The sequence below is a fragment of the Marmota monax genome, unplaced genomic scaffold (assembly GCF_021218885.2).
Source record: "Marmota monax isolate L192 unplaced genomic scaffold, Marmota_monax_Labrador192_F-V1.1 WCK01_AAM20220418_F8-fsc00030, whole genome shotgun sequence".
Classification (NCBI taxonomy): Eukaryota; Metazoa; Chordata; class Mammalia; order Rodentia; family Sciuridae; genus Marmota; species Marmota monax.
In genome coordinates, this window is record NW_026691988.1 from 8355504 (window position 1) to 8377949 (window position 22446).

At 37.2% G+C, this 22446-nt stretch overlaps 1 protein-coding gene across 4 annotated transcripts in view; it reads right to left on the reverse strand.

Annotated features, from left to right (window-relative positions):
* Positions 1-22446, reverse strand: part of Map3k5 (mitogen-activated protein kinase kinase kinase 5) — a 203646-nt gene that overhangs the window by 54576 nt on the left and 126624 nt on the right. For all 4 annotated transcript variants that reach the window (XM_046450186.2, XM_046450181.2, XM_046450175.2 and 1 more), the window contains exons 12-15: positions 19350-19399; positions 16930-17025; positions 13244-13325; positions 1204-1337 (exon numbers count right to left, since the gene is read on the reverse strand). In XM_046450186.2, the coding sequence (XP_046306142.1) occupies positions 1204-1337; positions 13244-13325; positions 16930-17025; positions 19350-19399 (362 nt within the window). The remainder of the gene's footprint in view (positions 1-1203; positions 1338-13243; positions 13326-16929; positions 17026-19349; positions 19400-22446) is intronic.

Sequence of the window (22446 nt, forward strand, 5' to 3'; positions counted from 1 at the left end):
TTTTCTTTCTTAAGAATTTCCTTTTCTCACTTTACCTTACCATCTATTCTTGCACACAGTCTTCTTTTCCCACTAGAAACCTTAGCATATTAATCTTAGTTGTTTTAAATTCCAAGTCTGCTGACTCCAAACACCTGTCATATCTGACTTTGCTTAGGATACTTGCTAAGTTTCTTCAAATTGTGTTTTCAGCCTTTTAGTATGCCTTGTAATTTTTTCTTGAAAGGTGAACATGATGTACTGAGTAAAATAACTGTACTAATAGGCTTCAGTAATGTGATGACAAAGGATTAGGGAGGGGAAGAATTCTATAGTTCCATGATTAAGGCTCAGTCTTTAAGTAAGCTTGTGTCCTTGGTCTGTGAACTTCATAAATATGTCATCTTTTACCCCCTTTAGGTGGAACAGGATGGCTAGACTGGGCTACCGTTTGGCAAGGCTCTGGTGAAACAGTTTCTCCTGAGGGCAGTCCTTGTTAAGAAGAATAAAATGCTCTGGTGTATTTTAAAAGAATTTTTTTTCTTCTTTCCCTGCCAGAAGCCCAAGAGAATTTTCCTCCAATATTCACTTTGAGAATCTGATAGAACTTCAAAAGGTAAGACTTAGAAAGGTATGGGGGAGTTCTTGACACTCAGACTTGTTCATGTGGGGCCTTTGGCAATATGTCAGCCGGAGCTCAGGTTTTCTGCCCCAGCAATGGTTCCCATGTATGGATTTCTACTGTGGAAGCTGGTGGCTTTCTGTATTCACCTATCTGGGGGTGGGGTGGGGGGTCTCCTGCCCTTCATCTATGGATCCTCAGAGCTACTGATTCATCAGTTTGTTCAGCTTTCCACTGGTTAGGACAGAATGACAACTTCCAGGCTCCTCACATGCTGCACTGGAAACTATCGTGACACGCTTATTCTCCATTTACCCATGTACCAAACTATCTTTATCCAATATAACCCCAGCCCAACACACACACACATTCTCTCTTTCAGTCTTTGAAAGCTGTGTCCTTCCCTACCAGAGTCTTTTTTTCCCCATCAGAGTTTTGCACTTAAACTGCTGAACAATGCAGTAGATAAAGCTGAGATTGAGTTAATTAACATAATGGAGTTTTCAGTTTTAATATTCAGAATATCAGCAAGTACTTTCTAAAATGCTATGAACTAATTGAAGTACTTTTGAAATGGATTTTATTAGCCACAAGTACAGTACCTGCTGTCTCTTTCTGGGATTTCCTTAATAGCGATTCTGACTTGGTTGCTCAGGTCTCTACCTGCGTAGACTATCCCATAAGTGCCTTTTCCTAAAACAACTCTGTCTCCATTTTCATCATATTCATAGTCATACTACAAAAGAAAAAAGAGAAAGAGAAGATTGAACATTAGCTGCATTTGACATTTCAAACACTGATTTTTTTTTTCCCAAGAACATGTTTTCTTATTTTATCAGATGGTCTTAACAAGTGAAATAATAAGATAAAGTGGTAGCTTCAAGAACCAAAAAACAGCATAAAGCAGATAGCAAATTCATGTTTGTGACAGTATACATGTTATGAATACAGTGGGAACTTATAGTTAAATGCATAAAAGTGCTTCTCCAAAAGCCTACTTGGATTCTTTACCCAGTTGGTCCTGGTTTTTCATTGATCCAGGAGATGTATACAATTGACATCACATCTATCAATATCACATCTAATTATTCTTGTTAGTCAGCTTTTAGTACTATTAAAACATTTCATTTTCTGCCAAGAGAATAAAACCACTGAAAGGGTTTGGGTAAGGAGAAAATTTTGCAGTCTTGCTAGTTGATGACAAGTAAGGATTGCTTTATTTTATCTCCAGTTTCTTAAGACCCAAACATATTTTTAAAACTAAAACTAGAGGGAAAATTTTATCTTTGATGTAAAAAGGAACACCTATGTTCCTGAACCTCAAAATGCCAAGTATGTCAGACAAATATGGAAAACTGGATCAAAGGGAAAGGGGCACAGAGAACATTTCATAGGGACCATCTCAGACCTGGGGGCATCATCCAGAAAGGCTTGTCCTCCATATTGGACTGGACTACAGTATTTAGGACCATGAAATGGTCAGGCCACATCTCTGAGAAACCCTGTGAAAAACAACAGGCCAGCAGGAGCTGTCAGAAGAGCAAGGTTCTGCTACTGTCTACAATTTCCTAGAGTATAAAACTGGCAGCCCACAGTCAGCTCTGACTCACAGAAGGGTTGGCCGTTAAAAAGAAACTGAGTTTAACGTTTATAAGCCAACAAATTAACATTAATACTGATAAGTAATCCACGAAGAGGACAATGGTCATGGAGTTTTATGTTCATTAAAAACACAATCTTGAAAAATACAAAGCAGAGCTGAAAAACTTACAATGAAAAATAAACAAATATAAACAACAACAGGTTTTTAACAGAACTCTCTTAAGAACAGATACATCTAGCAGACAAACTCAAAATACAGGCTTTAGTGACATAATTAACAAGTTTGATATAACTTACACAGAAAGAGATCTGAATATATGAAAAACATAACTGTTCATATATTAGGCCACAAAGAAATTTTCAACAAATTCTAAAGAACAGATATCCTAAAGACCATAATCTTTGAATACAGGATATTAATGTAAGATAGCAAAATGTACACTTTAAGAAGATTAATGGATTTAAAAGTAAATGGTCATGAGAATTATAAAACAATTTCAAGGAATGATTAAAAAAGCATTATATATCAAATACTGAAGATATTGAAATGAAAATTTTCATGGCCTTAAATAATTCCATAAAAAAAGAAATACTTAAATAAGTTAAATATTCAAGTCAATGAAATATAAAAAGGACCATCTATTACTACCCAAAGAAAGGAGAAGAGAAGCTCTGTTTTGGCAGTATGGTAGAGTAAGAACTTAAGAAACTTCCTGCTACCACCACTTGGAAAAACAAAAAATTAAATGCATTTCCAATCTTATAAAAATAGAACTAGAAATGCAGAGGGACAGGAATCCTAAAGAGTAATCAAAAGAACTGAGGCTCCTGCAGCCCAGATGAGGGAAGGGATGAAGGTAGGGATTTTTAATTTTATTATCTAGGGCAGGAGTTTCCAAATACTTTCTGTAAAGGGCCAGATAGTGAATATTTTCAGCTTTGGGAACATATGGTCTTTGTAGCAACTCAATTCTGCCACTGTAGAGTGAAAACCACTCAGTAGATATGTACACAAATAGGCATGGTTGTGTTCCAATAAATAACTGTATTTACCATGGTAAGTCATTGGGCTGGATGTGGCTCTTAAGCCATAGCTAACCTCTCACTAGTGACTTGGGTCTTATTGTCCATGAGGGGACAGGAAATATAGTCTAGTGCCTATATCAGGCAAAGTGCTGGAACACATAAGAACACGCCCTTAAAGGACTAAAATTAGTGAGGACAGATTAGAAAATTGAATCCACTGAACTAGGATAAAAAGAAAAAGTTGATCTCAGACTAAGCTCTGAATGAGCAAAACCTCGTCTGCCCTGAATACTCTCAAGCACAGATGATCTTCAAATTTGCACTTATTATAATATTCATAATTGCTCTTGGTGGGAGACACAAAGCAAAAACATTTTAAAGGGAGATTGCCTTCATACTAGCTACTCAGAATTCTCACCAATAGCAAACCACTGAAATTGAGCTCATAATCCAAAAACTTTAAATATAAAAGAACCCAATTCACCATTTGTGAAAAGATATGACAAGTATCAATCCTCAAAACTTCATAAATTGGAAAGTGTACAATATTTATTTAACATAAAGATATAAAATAAGAAATTGTTAAAATGAGAAAGGGTAAGATATTCTAAAAAAGACCAGAGAGATTTGAGAAAGAATTGAATATAACTTTCAGGAACTGAGCCCTAAATAGGAAAGATAAAAATAAATTCACACTCAGATATGACACAGGGAACCTACAAAATACCAAAGATAGATTATAAACGGAAGCAGAGCTAAAAGGGACACACATTACCTGACTCCCCATCATGGGCCATTCTCTGGCTCAGGATGGAGGCCAAGCTCTGGGAAGGAGATGTCTACTTCCCTTGTGTCAACATTAAGCTTCCATTGCAAGGTGCCCAGGGGGACCTTAGAGAATGCTCCTATGCTGACTACCTAATATTAAGGGTGAAGACAGTCCTGTTCAGAGCAGATGACCAGGGAGGTGTTCAGGGGCAGGAAATAAGCATCAGGGTCATTCAGCAATTTGCCCAGACTTCGAGATAAAACTGGGCTCCTGAAAAGAGACAATTAAGAATAATTCAAACCATACCGTCCAAAAGAACCCAAGACTCCACACCCAAATACTGTGGTCCTGTACTCTGCAATGCTCTGCACGCTAGAAGGCTCCCAGCAGGGGCCATTAACAAAGACGGTCAGTTTTGTCAATGTGCTCTTTCAAAAAAACAGAATCCTAAACTCTGAACCTAGAATCACCATCACCTTATATTAGTACAATTTTATAAAAGAAAAAAATCCCCAACTTTTAATGACCTGTTTTATTTGGCTGTCATAAGCCTGTGTCATAGTGAGAAAAGCCTGATTACTCCCAACTTACAAATGATCAAAAATATCTTTTTCAGTGAAAATGTTGAAATTATGGTTTAAGACCAGATCCTAACATTGAAGATGTTGTGTTCTTTCTATGACCAATGCTATAGGGGAACCCTATTACTACATAAGGGCTTATAAACTGAATATTAGTTCAATTACCCAAACACCAGTATTAAAAGATATTCCAGGATATTGTCAATATCCACTGAACATCTGCTTGCTTTTTCAAGCCACATCTGGTAACTACTACTCTCTCAGACTCCATTCTTTACCTTCCCTTATTCCCTATTACAAATTGATTGACAAATGCCTTCTTAAAATCTCACAAATTCATGTTATATTTCTTATCCTCAGTGCTAATGCCTCAGATTAGGCTTTTCTTCTGTACTAATTCAACAGAGCCTTAACAGGCCTCTCAGTCCCCTCCACTCTTGTTGCTCCCTTCTACAATGTTTTCTCTATTTAGATGACAGTGAACTTTGCAATGTCTAATATTCCAAAGTAAGCCTTCCATGTCAGTAACACTGTCTCTGCTTCATTGGCTCCTTATTGCTTTGGGAATAAAATCCCACCTCCTTATCAAGATCTGAAGGCTGCCTCTGTTTCCTGTCTTCTCTCTTATCCATCTTTTCCTTCTAGGGAGTTTTCAGGAGGTTCTCCAGACTGTGCCCTTACCCAGGCTGCTGTTCCTACCTACATAATTCCATTCCAGGCTGCAAAACCAAGCTCCAGGAAGCTTACCTGAACTGTCCACCTGGCCTCCCAGAGCAGAGCTGGGCTCTGGTCAGCTGGGCTTCCAAGGCCCTTTGCTTGCCATGATCAGGCATCTACCACTCTTGCCTTCTCTTTCCACTTGTCTGTATCTCCTCCTGGACTCTGAGTTCTCTGGTAACTAGGACTTCATCTCTTTAATTGCTCTATTCCTTATCTTAGCAATATTTGGCTTGTAGTAGATGATCAGTAGTAATTTGTTTAGCTAATTAATAAGTTTATAAAAATGTGACCAGAACATTTTTTTTGACCAGGTGCCAAAATAACACATTTAAAGTGAGTATGAAGTTTATGTTTGGTTGGAAGTAGTTTTGCCAATAGGAATATTTATGTAGCACAGTAAAGAATACATAAAACCTTAATGGGGATGCTCAAGTTTCAGGTTCCCTCAGGAATCTAAAGAATCCAAAGAGTATTTTGTTTATTTGTTTGTTTGTTTTTAGTTGCTGATGGACCTTTATTTTTTATTATTTATATATGGTGCTGAGAATCGAACCTAGTGCCTCATACATGCTAAACAAGCGCTTTGCCACTAAGCCACAACCCTAGCCCGCCAAAGACTATTTTTTTTTAAAGAGAGAGAGAGAGAGAGGAAAAGAGAGAGAGAGAGAAAGAGAGAGAGAGAATTTTAATATTTATTTTTTAGTTTTCGGTGGACACAACATCTTTGTTTGTATGTGGAGCTGAGGATCGAACCCGGGCCACACGCATGCCAGGTGAGCGCACTACCGCTTGAGCCACATCCCCAGCCCAAGACTATTTAAAAAAAAAAAAAACAACAATTATGTATTAGGTACAGAAGTTGATTCCTGTACAAGAAAGTGGTCAGAAGCAAAATCAAAAGAACATTTAATAAGACCAATGTGAAGCCAGGCATGGTGGCTCATGCCTGTAATCCCAGTAGCTCAGGTGGCTGAGGCAGGAGGATATCTAATTCAAAGCCAACCTCAGCAATTTAGTGAGGCCCTAAGCAACTCAAGTGAGACCCTGTCTCTGAACAAAATATTAAAAAGGGTTGGGGATGTGGCTCAGTGATTAAGTGCCCCTGGGTTCAATTCCTAGTATTAAACAAAAAAATAGACCAACGTGATTTAAATAAAATCATCTCAATGGGTAGTTACTGCTTTATTTCTTTTTTATCTCCTCTTTCTATTCTTACAAGATAAAGACAGAAATTGAAAATATAGCTTTAAACGACGTTAAAGGGTCTGAAGTTAAAAAAGAGATAGAAGGAGGGTCATAGAAGTTTATGTATGTGATGGCCAGAAAATCTAAAGCAGAGCTATGGTCAGGCACTCAGAAAGAGTCTGTCAAATGACAAATATGGAGGGGAAAAGGAACATTTAAAAAAAAAATAAAGAGTGCTATTACAATGCTTATATATTTTGCATTTTATTTCTATGGCAATAGGTTAGCAAATCAGGTTGTTGCTAAGGGAGACACAATTGCATTTCAAAGTAATGATGGGAATACTTCTAGAATCTTCCCTTTATTATTGCCGACACAGAACAATCTAAACTGATGCTGGGAAGATGATTGTCTTAGGAATACAATACTGACAAGGCCATCTGACAAGGTAGTGATTCATTCAGTCCTTGCACTGCCAAGGGACCTACAGTGAAAGAACCAACTTTAAAACCCAGGCACATCCCTCAGGGACTTAATTAACTACATTAGGTGATTAATCACCTCAAGGACCCAAAGGGCTGTTTTGCTAATTTTCAGTCTCTATTGCCTCCTTAATATGTTAATGCCTAAAACATAAATAAATGCCAACTACAGCAAGTACAAATACCTATATTACTTCTTTTTTCCTTCTTGCAGTGCTGGGTACCAAACCCAGGCTTCCATCCATGCTAGGCAGGCACTCTACAACTGAGCTACATCCCTGGACCAAAAGATCACCATCTTCTCTTCTTCTTTTTGTTGAAGCCATAACTTTATTAATGATAGAAACAATACAAATTTCAAACCAACCTTCAGTTATCCTTTAGAAACATCAGAAACATCAGAAAAAGGTCTTGGCTGTCACATGGTTACATTGCTAATTCCATTATGGCATCTACAATGTCTTTGCTATTGTTCTTTGGGGTTCAGACTGCCTTTGCCTTTATAGGCATAAGTGATCACCGTCTTTATTTTTTAACTTTCTTAATACCTTTATTTTATTTATTTATTTTTATGTGGTGCTGAGGATCGAACCCAGGGCCTCGCACATGCTAGGCGACCACTCTGCTACTGAGCCTTCTTAATGAGCCTCTCTATCTAAAACTGCATGTCCCTGCTACACTGCAACTTCCTAAATCCTCTGCTTTATTTTTCTTGCTAACATCAATCACTAACATATTAAATATTTCACAGTTTATGTTTATTATTTGTCTCTCATTAGGATGAAGGTGGGAATTTTTCTTTATTTTGTTCTATGCTGAATTCCCAGCATCTAGAGTAATGCCAATTACCTACAGTTATCTGATAAATGTTGAGTGAATTAATGGGATCCACTTGCACCCACCCACTGTGAACAATGATTATCATAGGCTGAGAATATCTGAACAGCAGCCACAGGAAAGAGAAACAAAAACAGAAACAAAAATTGTCCTCAACTTCTTTTTGCTGACCTAAGCAAAACCTCCTGAAAATACAGTCACCATGAATCACCTTTCCAGAACTTCACAGTTAAAAAGGAGATGGACCCCTCACGTCGAAATCACAGAAATGAAACTATCAAAACTTTCTGTACTTTTCACTTGTTTCTGATTACTATGCTGCCATTTGCTTTCCTTTAAAGTCCTAAGCCCCCTTCTTACTAAGATGATAAAAAATCCTGAACTCAAGCTCTCTGGGAACCTACTTTTTCACAAGCTAAGTTTCTTTCATTCATTTCCATTGACTAAATGAATAAACTTTGTCTCTTCCCCTGTTAACCTGCCTTTTATTGATTAATTTGCAAGCCACCCAACTATAGAATATTAGTTGGAAGAGGTAAAGGGGGATTTTTTTTCCTCCTCCCAAAAGAATGAATGAATAGAAAATTGATACTCATATCATACAACACTTTAAGTGATATATTTTCTCAGTGAGGTAACTGTGGGTGTTCAGTTTTAGATCTTTACAAAAATAGAAATAGGATGTTAAAGAAAAATAAACCCATTTGCTACGTGATGATTCCAAACGATTTAAATGAATTCGAAGCCAAAATCTGCTGTTTGCTAACGTTTGTGAGGCAAATCATCAGAAAAGGAAATGGTGAGGTCTTTTCATCATCCTGCAGATGTGTGAGTCAAAGGAAAAATGTCCCTTTCATCCTGCTTGTCCCCACTCCACCCCAGAAGCAGCCAACATTCTCTCCATGCTCACTGGAAGCCATGCAGAAACAGGTTCACAGGGCACACTGTTCTGATTACCTCAGGTTTGTGTCAGTCACATACAAATTTGATTTTTTTAAAAAAATGTGAGGTACAGGGCTGGGGTTGTAGCTCAGTGGTACAGCTCTTGCCTAGCATGTGTGAGGTACTGGGTTCGATTCTCAGCACTACATATAAATAAATAAAATAAAGGTCCATCGGCAACTAAAAATACATATTTAAAAAAAAGTGAGGTACAAATGCACATGAGAAAAAGGGAAGGAGGAAGGGGGGAAGGGAAAAAGAGAGGGTGAAGTGGGTAAAGAGACAATATTAATGAATGGGTATATGTTTGGGAGAAGGTAGAAGAAGTATTTGTATTTTGTATTAAGTACCCAAGGCCCTCAGTAATTTGCATCTTAATTTTCTTTTCATGGAAATAAAGAGAGATGAGAAGAAGATGTGTCAGTAATAGCTATGTTTTGGCGTTAAGCTTGATTATATTTATTCTTTCACTGACTGAACATTGATTAAACAACCTTCAAGCCAGTCCCCAGAATCTACACCATCCTCTGCAATCCATATCCCTTTCTTCCCAATTTGAGGCATTGAACAACTAGATTGTGTCCCTCATGGACTTCAAAACTCCTCACTCTTCTAACTGAACTGCCTTTGTTTGGACTCCAGGCACCAAGTATGGCTATGAGATTAAAAGGGAAACAGAGCCATGGTCCTGGGTTGAGATGTCACACAGGACAGGCTATTTAATTATGATACAGTATGTAGGGCTGGGGAGAGGAGCTGGCACAAATGCCACGAGGACACAGAAAAGTGGGAAGTGGGGGTTAAAAACTGGTTTCAGGAGAAAAAGTTGGATATCAAAAATTAAGGGTGTGGTCACCAGAAGGGGAAGAAAAGCAGCCCACAGGAGGGGCTTGTGGATTTGGGGGTCAGTCTGACAAGCTCAGAGGCAGGAAGTGGAGAGGAGTTTGACATTGCTGGGACACACCGTGGAGAGGAAAGGGTAAGTCTGAGCCAGAGAGTTAAGGACATTCTACAAAGAGCAGCAAGAAAGGCTGTAAATTTGGGAAGCCACAGGATTAAATCCACATGAGAGATCTCTCTGATGATGACTGTCAGGCCACATAAGAGATAAAGACTTGGGATTAGGGAAGTGACGAGATGCCACAAAGAGGCTGGAGGAAAAATTGGGCACGAGGAATGAGAGGTAGAGGGTTCTATGGGAAATCTGGCTAAGGTTACTGGGTAGATGCCCTTGCTCTTCATGAATGCATGAAAAGCAGAGAACAATAAGGACCACAGCTAAGTGTCCAAACCCTAGAGGTCAGCTATAATTCACAGATGTCACACAGGGCAGGCTATTAACTGCTCAACAACCCAATATATATTTACTAACACTAAATTTTTGGAATATAGATTCATAATTCTTCTACAACATACAGCCTTGAGTCAAAATACAAGGCCTTGAATCAAAAGGACTGTCTCTGAATAAAAGCAGAAAAGTCCTTCTTGGAAACGTGGTTTTGATCTATCTTTGAAACAACCTTGTACAGTTTGTACTAATCTTGAAAAATATTTTAAATAGCAAAGCTGGAAAGGACCTTAAAAGTCTTGTTCAACTCTAATCTAAGGAATGAAATCATCTCAGCTCAGCAAAACTTTGTACAAATCTGATTACTTCCAATGTGAGAAGCAGAACCTAGGCTCCTGCCCTCTGCCTGGAGATCTCTAGAAGAGCCAAATGTGACCTGCTGGAGGAAGGTCAGGACCAGAGGAGGCTGAATCCACCCTGCAATTCACTACTTCAAAGAAAGAAAAGCAGGTCCTAGCTAACCTGGGCTTCTAAGAAGTTTTTCAAATGCCAGGAAACCTAAGAATTAACTTCAGATTCATAATTTATATAATCACATTAATGGTTAATGTTTTCTGAATGCTAATATCACCTTAAGTGAAGAGAGAAACAGTAAAGAGCATTTCTCTATGGTCTATCCCTTCTACTATTTTTATTTTATTATAGACTCAAAGCCTTCAAGAATAAATGCTGTGGGTATTGAAATGACTTAAGTTCCATCTCCAATTGAGGTAAGGATCAGAAAATACTTATTCTGCACACAAATTTTACTCATGGTATAAAGATGATAACTAAAATAATTTTTCTTGTTTGCAGTAAAAAGAATGGGAAGTAGAGGAACTATATCATTCACAGGCTGAAGTTGGAGTTCAGTTGGAGGCAATGAAATTAAGAATCCATTTAAGTCAACTATTTAACAAACTGATAAAATAATTTAAATAGAAAATGTTTAAATATCTAAGAAATATAATGGATAATTATCATAACTTATGCAAAAATGTAAGCTAAGTCTTAATAACTTGTAGCTATGGCTGAGAAAGGACACTGGGAGGAAGAGCCAAGGGGATTTCACCATCCTTCTGCCCAGAGTATCACTGTAATTGTTCAGTAATGTTATACTAACAGAAGACAATGAAAGAAACAGCAGCAGTATCACCAGCTGTGACATAATGGCCAACTAAGCCCAAACACTAAACACAAGGATGCCTGGATTCTTAGTACAGGCTATAAAAACCCATTGAGAATACTGTAGAAGTCATTCTGCCAGAGATTTTAATTTATTCTAATGAAATATAAGGAGAGAAGTATACGTATGTTGTCTAACATTAAAATAATAATAATATCCTTGTATATACTAAAGAAGGCAAGTTAGGAGCGTTTTGATGAATCAGAACAATATTATATCAACTGGTTATATAAAGTAAGGTAAGTAATCTACTAAAACACTCTGGCTATTCCTGGAAAGAAATCTGAGCATTTCTCTCTTTATTTAATTGGTTATAGTGTTTGCTATTGGCTGAGAAGGGCCTTTTACAAAGCCCACTGATTATACTAGTAGTATGTATGTATGTATGTATGTATAGATAGATAGATAGACAGACAGATAGATAGATAGATATAGATATAGATAGATCAGAGGATCTTGATCCTGGATCCTCTTGATAACTCTTTGAAAAGTAATCTTTCTCCCCCTCTTTATATTGCAGGAGACTGAAGTTTGGAGAAATCAGCCAAATTCATCAGAAATTCTAAGGCAATTAATACTTCAGTTCCTAGAATGGAGTTCCCAAACTGTTGATCTGATCAATTGTGCAAACAAATATTGTCTAGTATAGTTACCACAGCCTGAGTTAGCAATTGGTTATTATATTTACATTTTGCTCAATGATTAATTACACTACTGATTCAGTATTTTTACAAAAATTTAGTGTATGGGTGACATTATCAAAGTGACCTAATAAGTTTACCAATCAGCTGGTGATCTATATATAGTTTTTTCCCATTTTACTTTAACATTAAAAATGTAATTTTCAATATTGCTTGGTGCTATGGACTGACTGTGTCCTCCTAAAATTCCCATGTTGAAGTCATAATATCAAGGTGATGGTTTTAGGAGATGGGGGGTCTTTGGTGAGGTGATTAGGTCATAAGGACAGAGTTGTCATTTGTGGCCTTGTAAAAAAGACCACAGAGAGCCACCTTGTCCCCTTTACTATGAGAGAATATAGCAATAAGGCTGTGTCTATGGGAAATAGACCCTCACTTAACACTGAATCTGTTGGCACCTTGATCTTGGATTTCCTAGCCTCTAGAAGAGTGAGAAACAAATTTATTGTTTATAAGCATTTATAATAGTTTATAGTATTTTATTATAGTAGCCCAAATGGACTAAGACACCTAAATTCAGAGTGTTGTCCCAAGTCAAACACTGGGGAGGACTTGGGGGAGAATGGTGATCTAGAGTCATGGCCTGACTCTTTCGGACATTGAAGATGCTGGAGTGCTGGGGGTCAGTACTCTCCAAACCCTTCAGCATCAATTCTTGCAAAATTGGAAGGTTCTACTTCACATAGCAGACAGGACAGTAAAAATGGACATGAACTAAAAAATAGGTACTGGCAAAGTGCTATATCTATAAGGCATAAACAAAGAATTCTGGTTGAAATGAACAACAGTTGGGGTGACTGTTCTTATCTCCTCCTTTTATTCCATTCTCTTCCATGGCTTCAGGTTCTCTATACACTAATCAGGACACAGAGGGTCCTCTCATCCAGAATCTTCACTAAGTTTTGTGTATCTGAACTGCAAGTATCTCAGAGGAGAAAGGAAATGTGTGTGGGCACTGTGGCCAGGGGTACTGAGGGTACTGACACCCTCTTGGATAAGGCATAGTTACTATCGGGCAAGTAAAATCCTCAAGACTCAGTACTGCCAAGTGAGCACTTGCCAGTGTTTACTTTTTACCCCCTTTTAAACCAAAGGAATTCCAGATGTTGCTTTTAATATTAAAGGAAAATTTAAACTCTGGCTGAGTCCCTCCATGTCTTACTACCACTCTCACATCCACAAACAACCCCATCCTCTTCCTCGGTAGGGCTTTAAATAGTTTGTTTAAAAAAAGTCATACACAGAGAAACTTTGTCAAACTAGGACCCAAACCAAAGTCATTACCTCCAGGGAGTCACTTTCACAGTCTCCTTCCTCTGCGCCTCTCCCCTTCTCGTCGGTAATGGTGTTCACCATTTCAAAAAACCTACAAAGAAAGTTGGCGTCTTTAACACATATAATAATAAACACACCTGCTCCTTCATGTATGAGAGGGCAACAGCCTGCAAAAACCATCCTTCAGTCGAAAATGCATTTAATGTACCTAACCTGCCAAAAATGCTCGCTTAGCCCAGCCTACCTTCAGTGTGCTCAGGACACTTAACATTAGCCAACAGTCAGGCATCACCTAAGGCAAAGCCTATTTTATAACAGTATTTAATATCTCACATAATTTATAGAATAACTGTATCCAAAAAATTCTAGCAACACTGTGCACAGCACAGCACCATTTGGTCACCCTGGAGACTGGGACTGACTAGGAGCTGGGGCTCATGGCTGCTGCCCAGAATCGCAAGACCACCATATGGCACATTGCTGGCCCAGGAAAGGGTCGAAATTCAAAGTTTGGTTTCTCTGGATGTGTATACTCCCTTATAATCACAAAAAGTTCAAAATTTTAAGTCAAAATGGTGTATAAATATATGTCCCAAAGTGACTTTGGAGCCAAAATTTAGAACTAAGAGAGTCTCTATGAATTAAGTAAAATTTTTTTAAAAAATCAGAATTTTTCTAAAAGAAAACATGTTGATAGGATTTTCTAGAAATGTCTGCCTGAATGCCTCAACTTCAAACAATAGTAATGGAGTATATAATAGAACAACAACGAGGTGAGACAGGTTCATAGAAATGACAAGAATGAGAACTTGGATATCAGAATGAGATTATTAGTGTCTCTACAATCTCAGAAAGACACATGCACCTCTCGAGTCTTTAATTATAAAACAGTAAATATACAAGTACCTATTTCATAGGCTGCTGTGAAGATGATCTTGGGTAATACTTGTAAAGTGTTTAGCATAGTTAACTCATAAAAATATTAGCTAGTGTCTATAATCCCAGTGGCTTGGGAGGCTGAGGCAGGAGTATCACAAGTTCAAAGCCAACCTGAGCAACTTAGCAAGCCCTAATCGACTTAGCAAGACCCTGTCTCAAAACAAAAAATAAATAGAGCTGCGGATGTGACTCAGTGGTTAGGTCCCTGGGTTCAATCCATGGTACCAAAAAAAAAAATTAACTAGTGTTATTTTAGCTGCTGCTAATATTATTGTTTAAAAACCATAAGAAAACCCCCATTTTCTGAATATTCCAGAAGATCTAGTATCTCTAAATTTGGAAGTGTCTACTTGGCTACTGTAATATTTGATCACAGGTAGTAAATCTTCTGCTTGAACAGGGTCTCATAAATACAGTCTGTGAAATACTGATGTGAACTAGGAAAAACTGGCATATATATAATATATATATATATATATATATATATATATATATATATATTAGAACCATCTCTCTTTTGATAGACGACCAACATTTAAAAATATGTTTTTTGTAGTTGTAGATGGATAGCATGCCTTTGTTTATTTTTATGTGGTACTGAGGACCGAACTCAGTACCTCACACATGCTAAGCAAGCACTCTGCCACTGAACTACAGCCCCAGTCCCCCAACATTTTTCTTTCAGAATTCTTGTAAAGTTTTATTTCTAGAGACTATTTTAAAGCCGAGCAATATAACCAGAGAGAGAAACAAATTTGCCTACTGTCCCCTGAGTCTAGTCCATTCACAATGGATGCCGATGGTTCACACACATAAAGTTAGGGGAGCACCACACACACTCAAGGGCTATGACCTCTCAGAGAAGTCATGCCAGGATAGGCCAAGAACAGAGCATAGTATAGTGTGACAAGAAATTGGCCTAACACAACTCAGAACCTATTTATTTATTTTATCCATCCATTAATTCATCCATCTATTCAAATATTCACTGAGTATCTACTTTGATCAAGAATTGTTGTGGCCGCTAAGAATATGCCAATGAACAAAATCTATGCTGGAGTTTGAAGCCTGTTTATGGAGTTCACATATGGTGCCTACTTCCTCACTTTTCCTTTTCCTCTAACATGTTTCTTGGCCAATGATAAGAAAAAAATCCCCAAATTGACGGGTACAACAGTATGCTCTGATGAAGATTAAATATCAAGATGAGTTAGACACAAAAGCAAGTTCAACCAAGAAGAACAAGAAAGTGAACAAACTTTAAAAAAAAATATGGCTTTAAAGATTAATTTTTAAGTTCTGAGGTAAAAACATGCATGAAACATTAATGCAACATTTTCAATATGAGCATCTCTAAGCAGATTATAAGAAAGTGAGGTGGGAGTCCGCTGTAAATTTTACAAGCTTGTATTTTAGAGTCACATGTGCCTGGTTCAAATATCCAATTTTATACTTTTTGGTTATATGATTTTAGGCTAAACTCTCCATGATCCTATTTACTTTAATCTTCTCAATGAAAATATTAACTCTATTAGATTAATAGAGTTTGAAGACTAAAATAGATATTAGGCCTGGGATAAGCACTCCAGAAATCTTAGCTATTATTATCATAGAAACCAATCAATAGCCTTGAGAATTTATGTGTAAGTAGAAAATAAGACCACACATGAGCTAGGAATTCTTATTCCCAAGTCTATTTGCCACACATTTTGCAATAATGATGATAAAAATCTCGTCAAGAATTGTAGCCTAAGCAACCTTTTTTTTTTTTTTTTTTTTGGCGCAAAGACAAAACAAATAACTGTATACTGTAGCTAGCATATCAGTCATTTAAAATGCAGTCAAATAGCAATTGTTTTAATAAGAATCCCCAATAAAATAGAAGTCCAAACTGGCTTCACTTACACTTTGGCTACTAAGTTGTTACTCACTTCTCTATTTCCTCACAGTCAGTCACTGTGTTCTAAAGGAACATGAAGTATTTAACTAGTCCAAGAGAAACGTACCAAAGCAGATTAACAAGAACATACAAGGCAGTTCATGGCTTTTTGGATTATCTTTTTTATTGGTATAGATCAAATCACTGGCTCTTATCCCAAGCTATGCCCCCATCAGAAAACCCATTATAATTACTCTGGGGTTGGGCCAGGTACTTTTTCAATGCTCACCAGGTGATTCTAATATGAGCTAGGGTTAAAAACCACACGCCAATGAACAACAGTGAGATTATTCAACAGACAACAGGGAGATTATTCAAAATAATGTAAGAACAAAAATCTTGGTAATTACATGTAATAAGTGAGCACTTTAAAAATAAGACACAGTATTTAACAATTAACCAGTAAGTCTTGGGCAGTGTTTTATCTGTGGAGGGAGACCAGTAGAGAAAGGAGACCAGAGAGGGAAAGGGGAGGTACTAGTGAATGAATTTGAACAAATTATATTATGTGCATGTATAGATGTGTCACAATGAATCCCAGAATTATGTTTATTATAATATAACAATAAATTTTTTAATTTTTTTAATCTATGGGGAAACAAATTACATCTAAGAAAAAGCTGAATTTATTAAAGAGAAAATATTAAATTTTTCTAACTGCATACCATACCATATAATTATAAAATATTAGCCCAAATAAAGTATTTATATAACTATACAGCCGTGAATTCTCTACAGGGGCTACATGTTCAATCATGACTTAAAATAATGATCAAGTTTAAACAGTCTTTTTTTACACATAATGATAAATACGTACTTTTTACAATGAAGTTCTGTACAGAAATAGATTTGGAAATCGTCAGAATTGTGAAGCACATAAAGAAAACAGCATCGTTCTTCAAATTTAGAAATACTGAAACAACAACAGAATAGCATTATTCAGGGAATCAGTAATACTTTCATGGAACTGTAATGAAAACTAAATACTTTTTATATCCAATCCCAATTATGACAACAATGTTGTTTATAACCAAAAGTCATAAATAGCATCTTACAAAGTGATATTCACCGTACCATAACACAAAAACTATTTCCTATTCTGAGAATTGTCCTCTGACTCATCTCTGCTGCTCTGGGGGATGATAAGCCCACATAAACTACATGTCCCTTCCATTTAGCATGCCAAGGTGGCCTGTTCAATGTATCAATAATCTGTGTGCTGGGGGGAAACGTACAAATACCAACTGATTGGCTGACCTTGGTGATTCTGTAGAACAATGAAATGAGAATAAGAAGTGCCTAAGAAGGCACTTTGTGGAGGCAACAAATCACCTTCTTAGCTTCAGAGATTCTAGAGAAGTGAAGAAATGCAGAATAGCACTTGTTTTGAACTTCTGTTTTATGCCAGGAGCTGGCAAACGTTTTCTGTAATGGGCAGATAGTTATCTTACGTTTTGTGAGCCAGACTCTCAATTCTACTATTGGAGCATGGAAGCAGATTTTGAAAACGAATGACTGAGGTTGTGTTCCAATAAAACTTTATAAGAACAAGCAGTGGGCCGTATTTGATCTTAATGTTATGACTTTGCTTTGCTATTTCTTCAATTTGGAATGCACATCTTTTTTTTTTTTTCTTTAAAGTAAAATTCTAATCATCATTTAAGATCCTATTGAGATCTTACCCCTTCTCCTTGCCCTCCTTCTACCCTATACAGAAGGGTTTGCACTTCTGATCTAAGGGTGCTTCTATCATTGATCATCACATGCCATATTGCCAATAGTTGTGAAGTGTCTGCTCCCCTCCCTGCTAGACTGTGAGCTCAAGAGAGGAGCTCATGCCTCCGGCATTTTTGTGTCCTCTGCAGACTAGGACTCAACATTTGGCACATAGCTAGTTTTCAATGCTCATTGACTTGATCTGGGCAAGTTCTGGGGTGACGCAAGATAAACTGCTGACCTAGTTGGACTTTGTTCCATAGTTTGTCATCTCTTCTTTATAGAGAAGGAAGCCAGGAAAAGTTAGTTCTCTCTGAAGCCACACACAGACTAGAATTCAAGTGTCCCAGCGTATAAGCCAGCAACAGCAGATGGAGGCATGCTATGCACATATTATAAATCATAATCATAAAGCTGCCATACCTAATTACAAAAATTAATTAATTGGAAAACAGATCTGATAAAGTGGAATTTACATCTACTATACCAGATGGATTGTTTAAAAATACAGCAATAAATAAAGAGTACCTTGCTAATGACTAGGTTTTAAATTAAATATTAAGAAAGGAAAGCTTAATTTGAGAAGGAATTGATTGGAAAGACATATAATGAATCAGTCCATAATCTTGCTTGTTTCTGTTCAGTTCATTCATGAGGTAACAGGTAATTCTACCAGGCAAACTAAAATTATTGGTGACTCAGACAGCTCTACCAGTTCATGCTCTAACAAAGCCGATTTCTATTGTTCCAAAAGCAACAGGATGTTGCATAACTGGCCTGCAGAAATCTGTTGCCTTCCATTTCTATTACATGGGGATAAATAGTAATAAATACAATTAAATTTGTTTTGGAATTTTTAAGAATTGGTTTAGTATGAGCATCTGTCTAACAAATATTTAGACATGTAATCTGTGACTCTTGATTTGAAAAAATAATCCTATTTCTAATTCCCAAGAAATGATATTTTCTGAGCCACTGGCATTATAACAGCCATATTGTGCAGCTATGTTAGAACCGAAGTTTGTCACTCTAACACTGCCTCAACAGTGACCTTAGGAAGAGTTTTAAAAAGTGGATTCCCTATAATCTCATGTTACCTACAGGACACAAGCTGGTAGATGCACTGTGTGGATCTATGTGGGGGCAGGATAGGGGTAGGTCACCAAAAGGACAGAAAACCATCCTATAACATAAGCCCAAAACTCAATCAGCTCAAGAGGACCTCCACATAGCTCCCTTTTATCTACAACTTGATTCTGGTCCACAGTTCACATTTACCCCAAAGTCACCATATTTTAAGCAGGCAACAAACTCAAGAGTCAATTCCAAAAACAGTGAACATCTTGTTGAAAATCCTTTCACAATGGAAACAGTGAGATTCAAGAAGGTTGGGCATTTCCATCAATAGAAAGGATTCCTGAAATGCTTTGGACTTTAAACTCATAATAAAAGTCCTAGTCAGGCTATAAATAGTCCAGAAAAATATCTTTTAAGTAAATAAAATGTACCAAGGAAACTTACCTCACTCCTCTGACAGAGGACGCACTAAAATTCCACTCATGTATACCTTTCTAGAACATAGGAAAACAACAACAAAAAATACTGAGTCATCCAAATTGAACATAACATAATGAAAATAATTTTGTTTTATTATTTTTAATAATACACAGAGTCATTTTTCCTGGTGCTCAATTCTTCATGAACAAATTATCATATGGAAGTTGCAATTCATTCTTAAGTCACAAGGGTGAGGTTTACTTAATAACTCCTGTACATCAATAAAATCGCTTCCAAAAGAGCCTGGGAGAATTATTCTCATTAAATTCTAAAGCCTGATTTTTAATGTATTGTTGTACATTAATTTTTCAAGTAAAAAACCAAGGGATCAGGTAATTCAATGATTATAGTTCAGCAATATTTCTTTTTCTGAAAAAAAAAAACCACATTAATTTGAATAAAATAACTGCAAGGTTTTAAAAATAATTACTTCTAAATTATCTTTAAGTAAAATTTCTAACTAAACCAATGGGTCTATTGCTTCAGATATCAGTAGAGCAATGTGTGCACATGGACATAATGTCATTATAACTATGCTATGTTATTACCAAATTTATGCAAAATTCAACACATTAATAAAGTTTGAACATAAAAACTTTAATATCATGATAGATATGGGTGCTTCATTAAGTCCAGACTTAAAAAAAAGTGAGAATTTATTTCTTGAGTTTACTACTAAAACTAAGTTACAATTATTATCAAATTCATGTATCCTTAAATTAAATAAATTCCATGATGAATCATATTGTCTATAAAAACTGTCCAACAACAAAATGAATTGATACCATAAATATTTTGATAGCAATAAAGCAGCTGATATGGGCCTATATTTAGCAAGTATTTATATGATAAGAAATTCACACTGAAATTCAACTATGGAAATGTTAAACAATCAGGAAAGCAAGCTCCTACCCACACACTGCCTGGAGGTTGAGATCTTGGCTGGGCTTGTGAAATGGGTTAAAATCTTGTGGCTCTGAGGTGGCCCAGAACTTTCTTTGGCCAAAGCAACTCAAAAAAGTCACAATCTAGCCACAGACCCTAGCTCTTTGCTATGGCTATTGGAACTTAAAAAGTAAAAAACAAAACAAACAGCTTCTCTCAAGCCTGATACAGATTTACTAGTTTCAAAGCACATCAGACAAGTAAAAGGGATGAGACCTGAATTAGCTTAGAGCAGATTTTATTGTCCATGAAGTCCAGGAAGGAAAGACTCTACAGAAGAGTGCTCACAGAATGTGGCTCTCTTAACCAGAGTGCACAGGGTGGCAAACTAAAATAGCAGCCTTGCAGCCTGACTGGTAATTCGGAAAGTTGCTTCTAAATCCTGCTGGCCTCAGGTGAACTTATAAATCTCCGTGTGCTCCAGGAACTGTAGCTGTAACCCGTACACTACTTGCATACAATGCAGCTTTATCCTCAGAGCCTACAACTGAGCTGCTTTCCAAGGCCACGTTCAGGATAAGGAGGTGGGGAATAAGGGCAGAGCTGGATGGGCAGTGTGCAAAATAGCCACCAAACACAGGAACCAGCAAACACTGACCGACAGCACCAGTAATTCAATCTCCTGTCAGCCCTGCCCTGAAGAGCAACCAAAAGAGATTTCCCAGGTTGACTGGGTTGGTTCTGTAGGAAAGGAGAACATTTCCAGATACTAGGTTCCTGAAAGACAGCCTATGCTTCTAGAAAACTGTTCCATTTCAGTGGTATCAAGCCCAGCGCCCAACCTAGAATGATTAACACAAGGCCTCCCTTCCCATCTACCCTGCTAGAGGGACTCACCACACAGAGGCACTGGTGAGCTACAAAGCCAACCCGTGAGACCTCTCTGAGAATCTGGGTTTAAAAATGCAGGGCCAGAGGCAGAACAATAATTAGCCCCTGCAAGCCCCAACAAGGCACCATTTTCTAGGAAATGTTCAGCCTCAGATCCCATGCCCCAGTTAGATTAATACTGAGTTAGGGTGACAGAAATCACACAGTGGCAGACACAATGGTTCCCTAGGCAATGGCCATTCCCTCCTCCTCCTCTGCTAACAAAAAAAGAACTTTGTTCAGGTGGTATGGTGCAGAGGAATAGACTACATCGACCATGGTGAGCCCATTTCCCTTGCTGGTGACTGATACAACTTTTGGCATGAAGAAGAGCCAGCCCATTCTCACTAGGACTCTGTCTGTAAGGCACTGCTTGAGTGAGAGGACAGACAAGAGTACAGAAATCAACTCAGAATTCTGACACTTACATCCCCTTCAGAATGACCCCATCTTGGAATTTCCTGTAATATAAAACAGCATTTCCTTATTATTTAAGCTGTTTTAGTTGCGAGTTTTGTAGTTGTGAGCATGCCTACAATTATCGTAACATGGAAGCTCCCTTCACACATTTCCTGAGTGGCCACTGGCTAAACCTGGGAGGTAGGAGGGTCAACATTATTCCTCTCCTGGGCCCCTGCTACCTGCTACCTACTACCTGTACTCAAGAAGCCACAGAACAGGCCAAGATAGTCCAATCCTAAAAGGAGGGAATTCTAGATAACCATCATATAAAGTATCTTGCAAATAACTTGTCATTCTTCAATCTAGGTTTTTCTTTCATAGTTCCCAGGGTAGACATTCCTCAAGTACTGATTGACTAAGAAGAAAGCACCTATGGGAGAACTGGTAAAATAATCGCATTCAATTAATTTTGCCCTTGAATGTACAAGGGACTTCTAAGACTTCCTGGAAACTGGTATACAACATGCTTAGAGTTTTCAAAAAAAATTCATTTTAAAGTATGTGCTAATTCATGGAACTGTTCATTCCCCATTTTAGAGTGAAAATATTGAGATAAGGTATAAAGAAATAAATATGATAAATAAAAATCAACATTCTTGTTTTGCTTTTAGAAAAAAAAATTAAGACATTCTATATCAAAAACAATCCATTTCCTGTTTAGTATAAGATCTACTAAGCCGGTAGCTTATCTGTTATTTAATTACAGTTTTATATTTGTTTTAAACTAACATAGTAATAAACTTTTCTTACTTTTATTTCTTATCTTCCTTCCAATTTTACCACT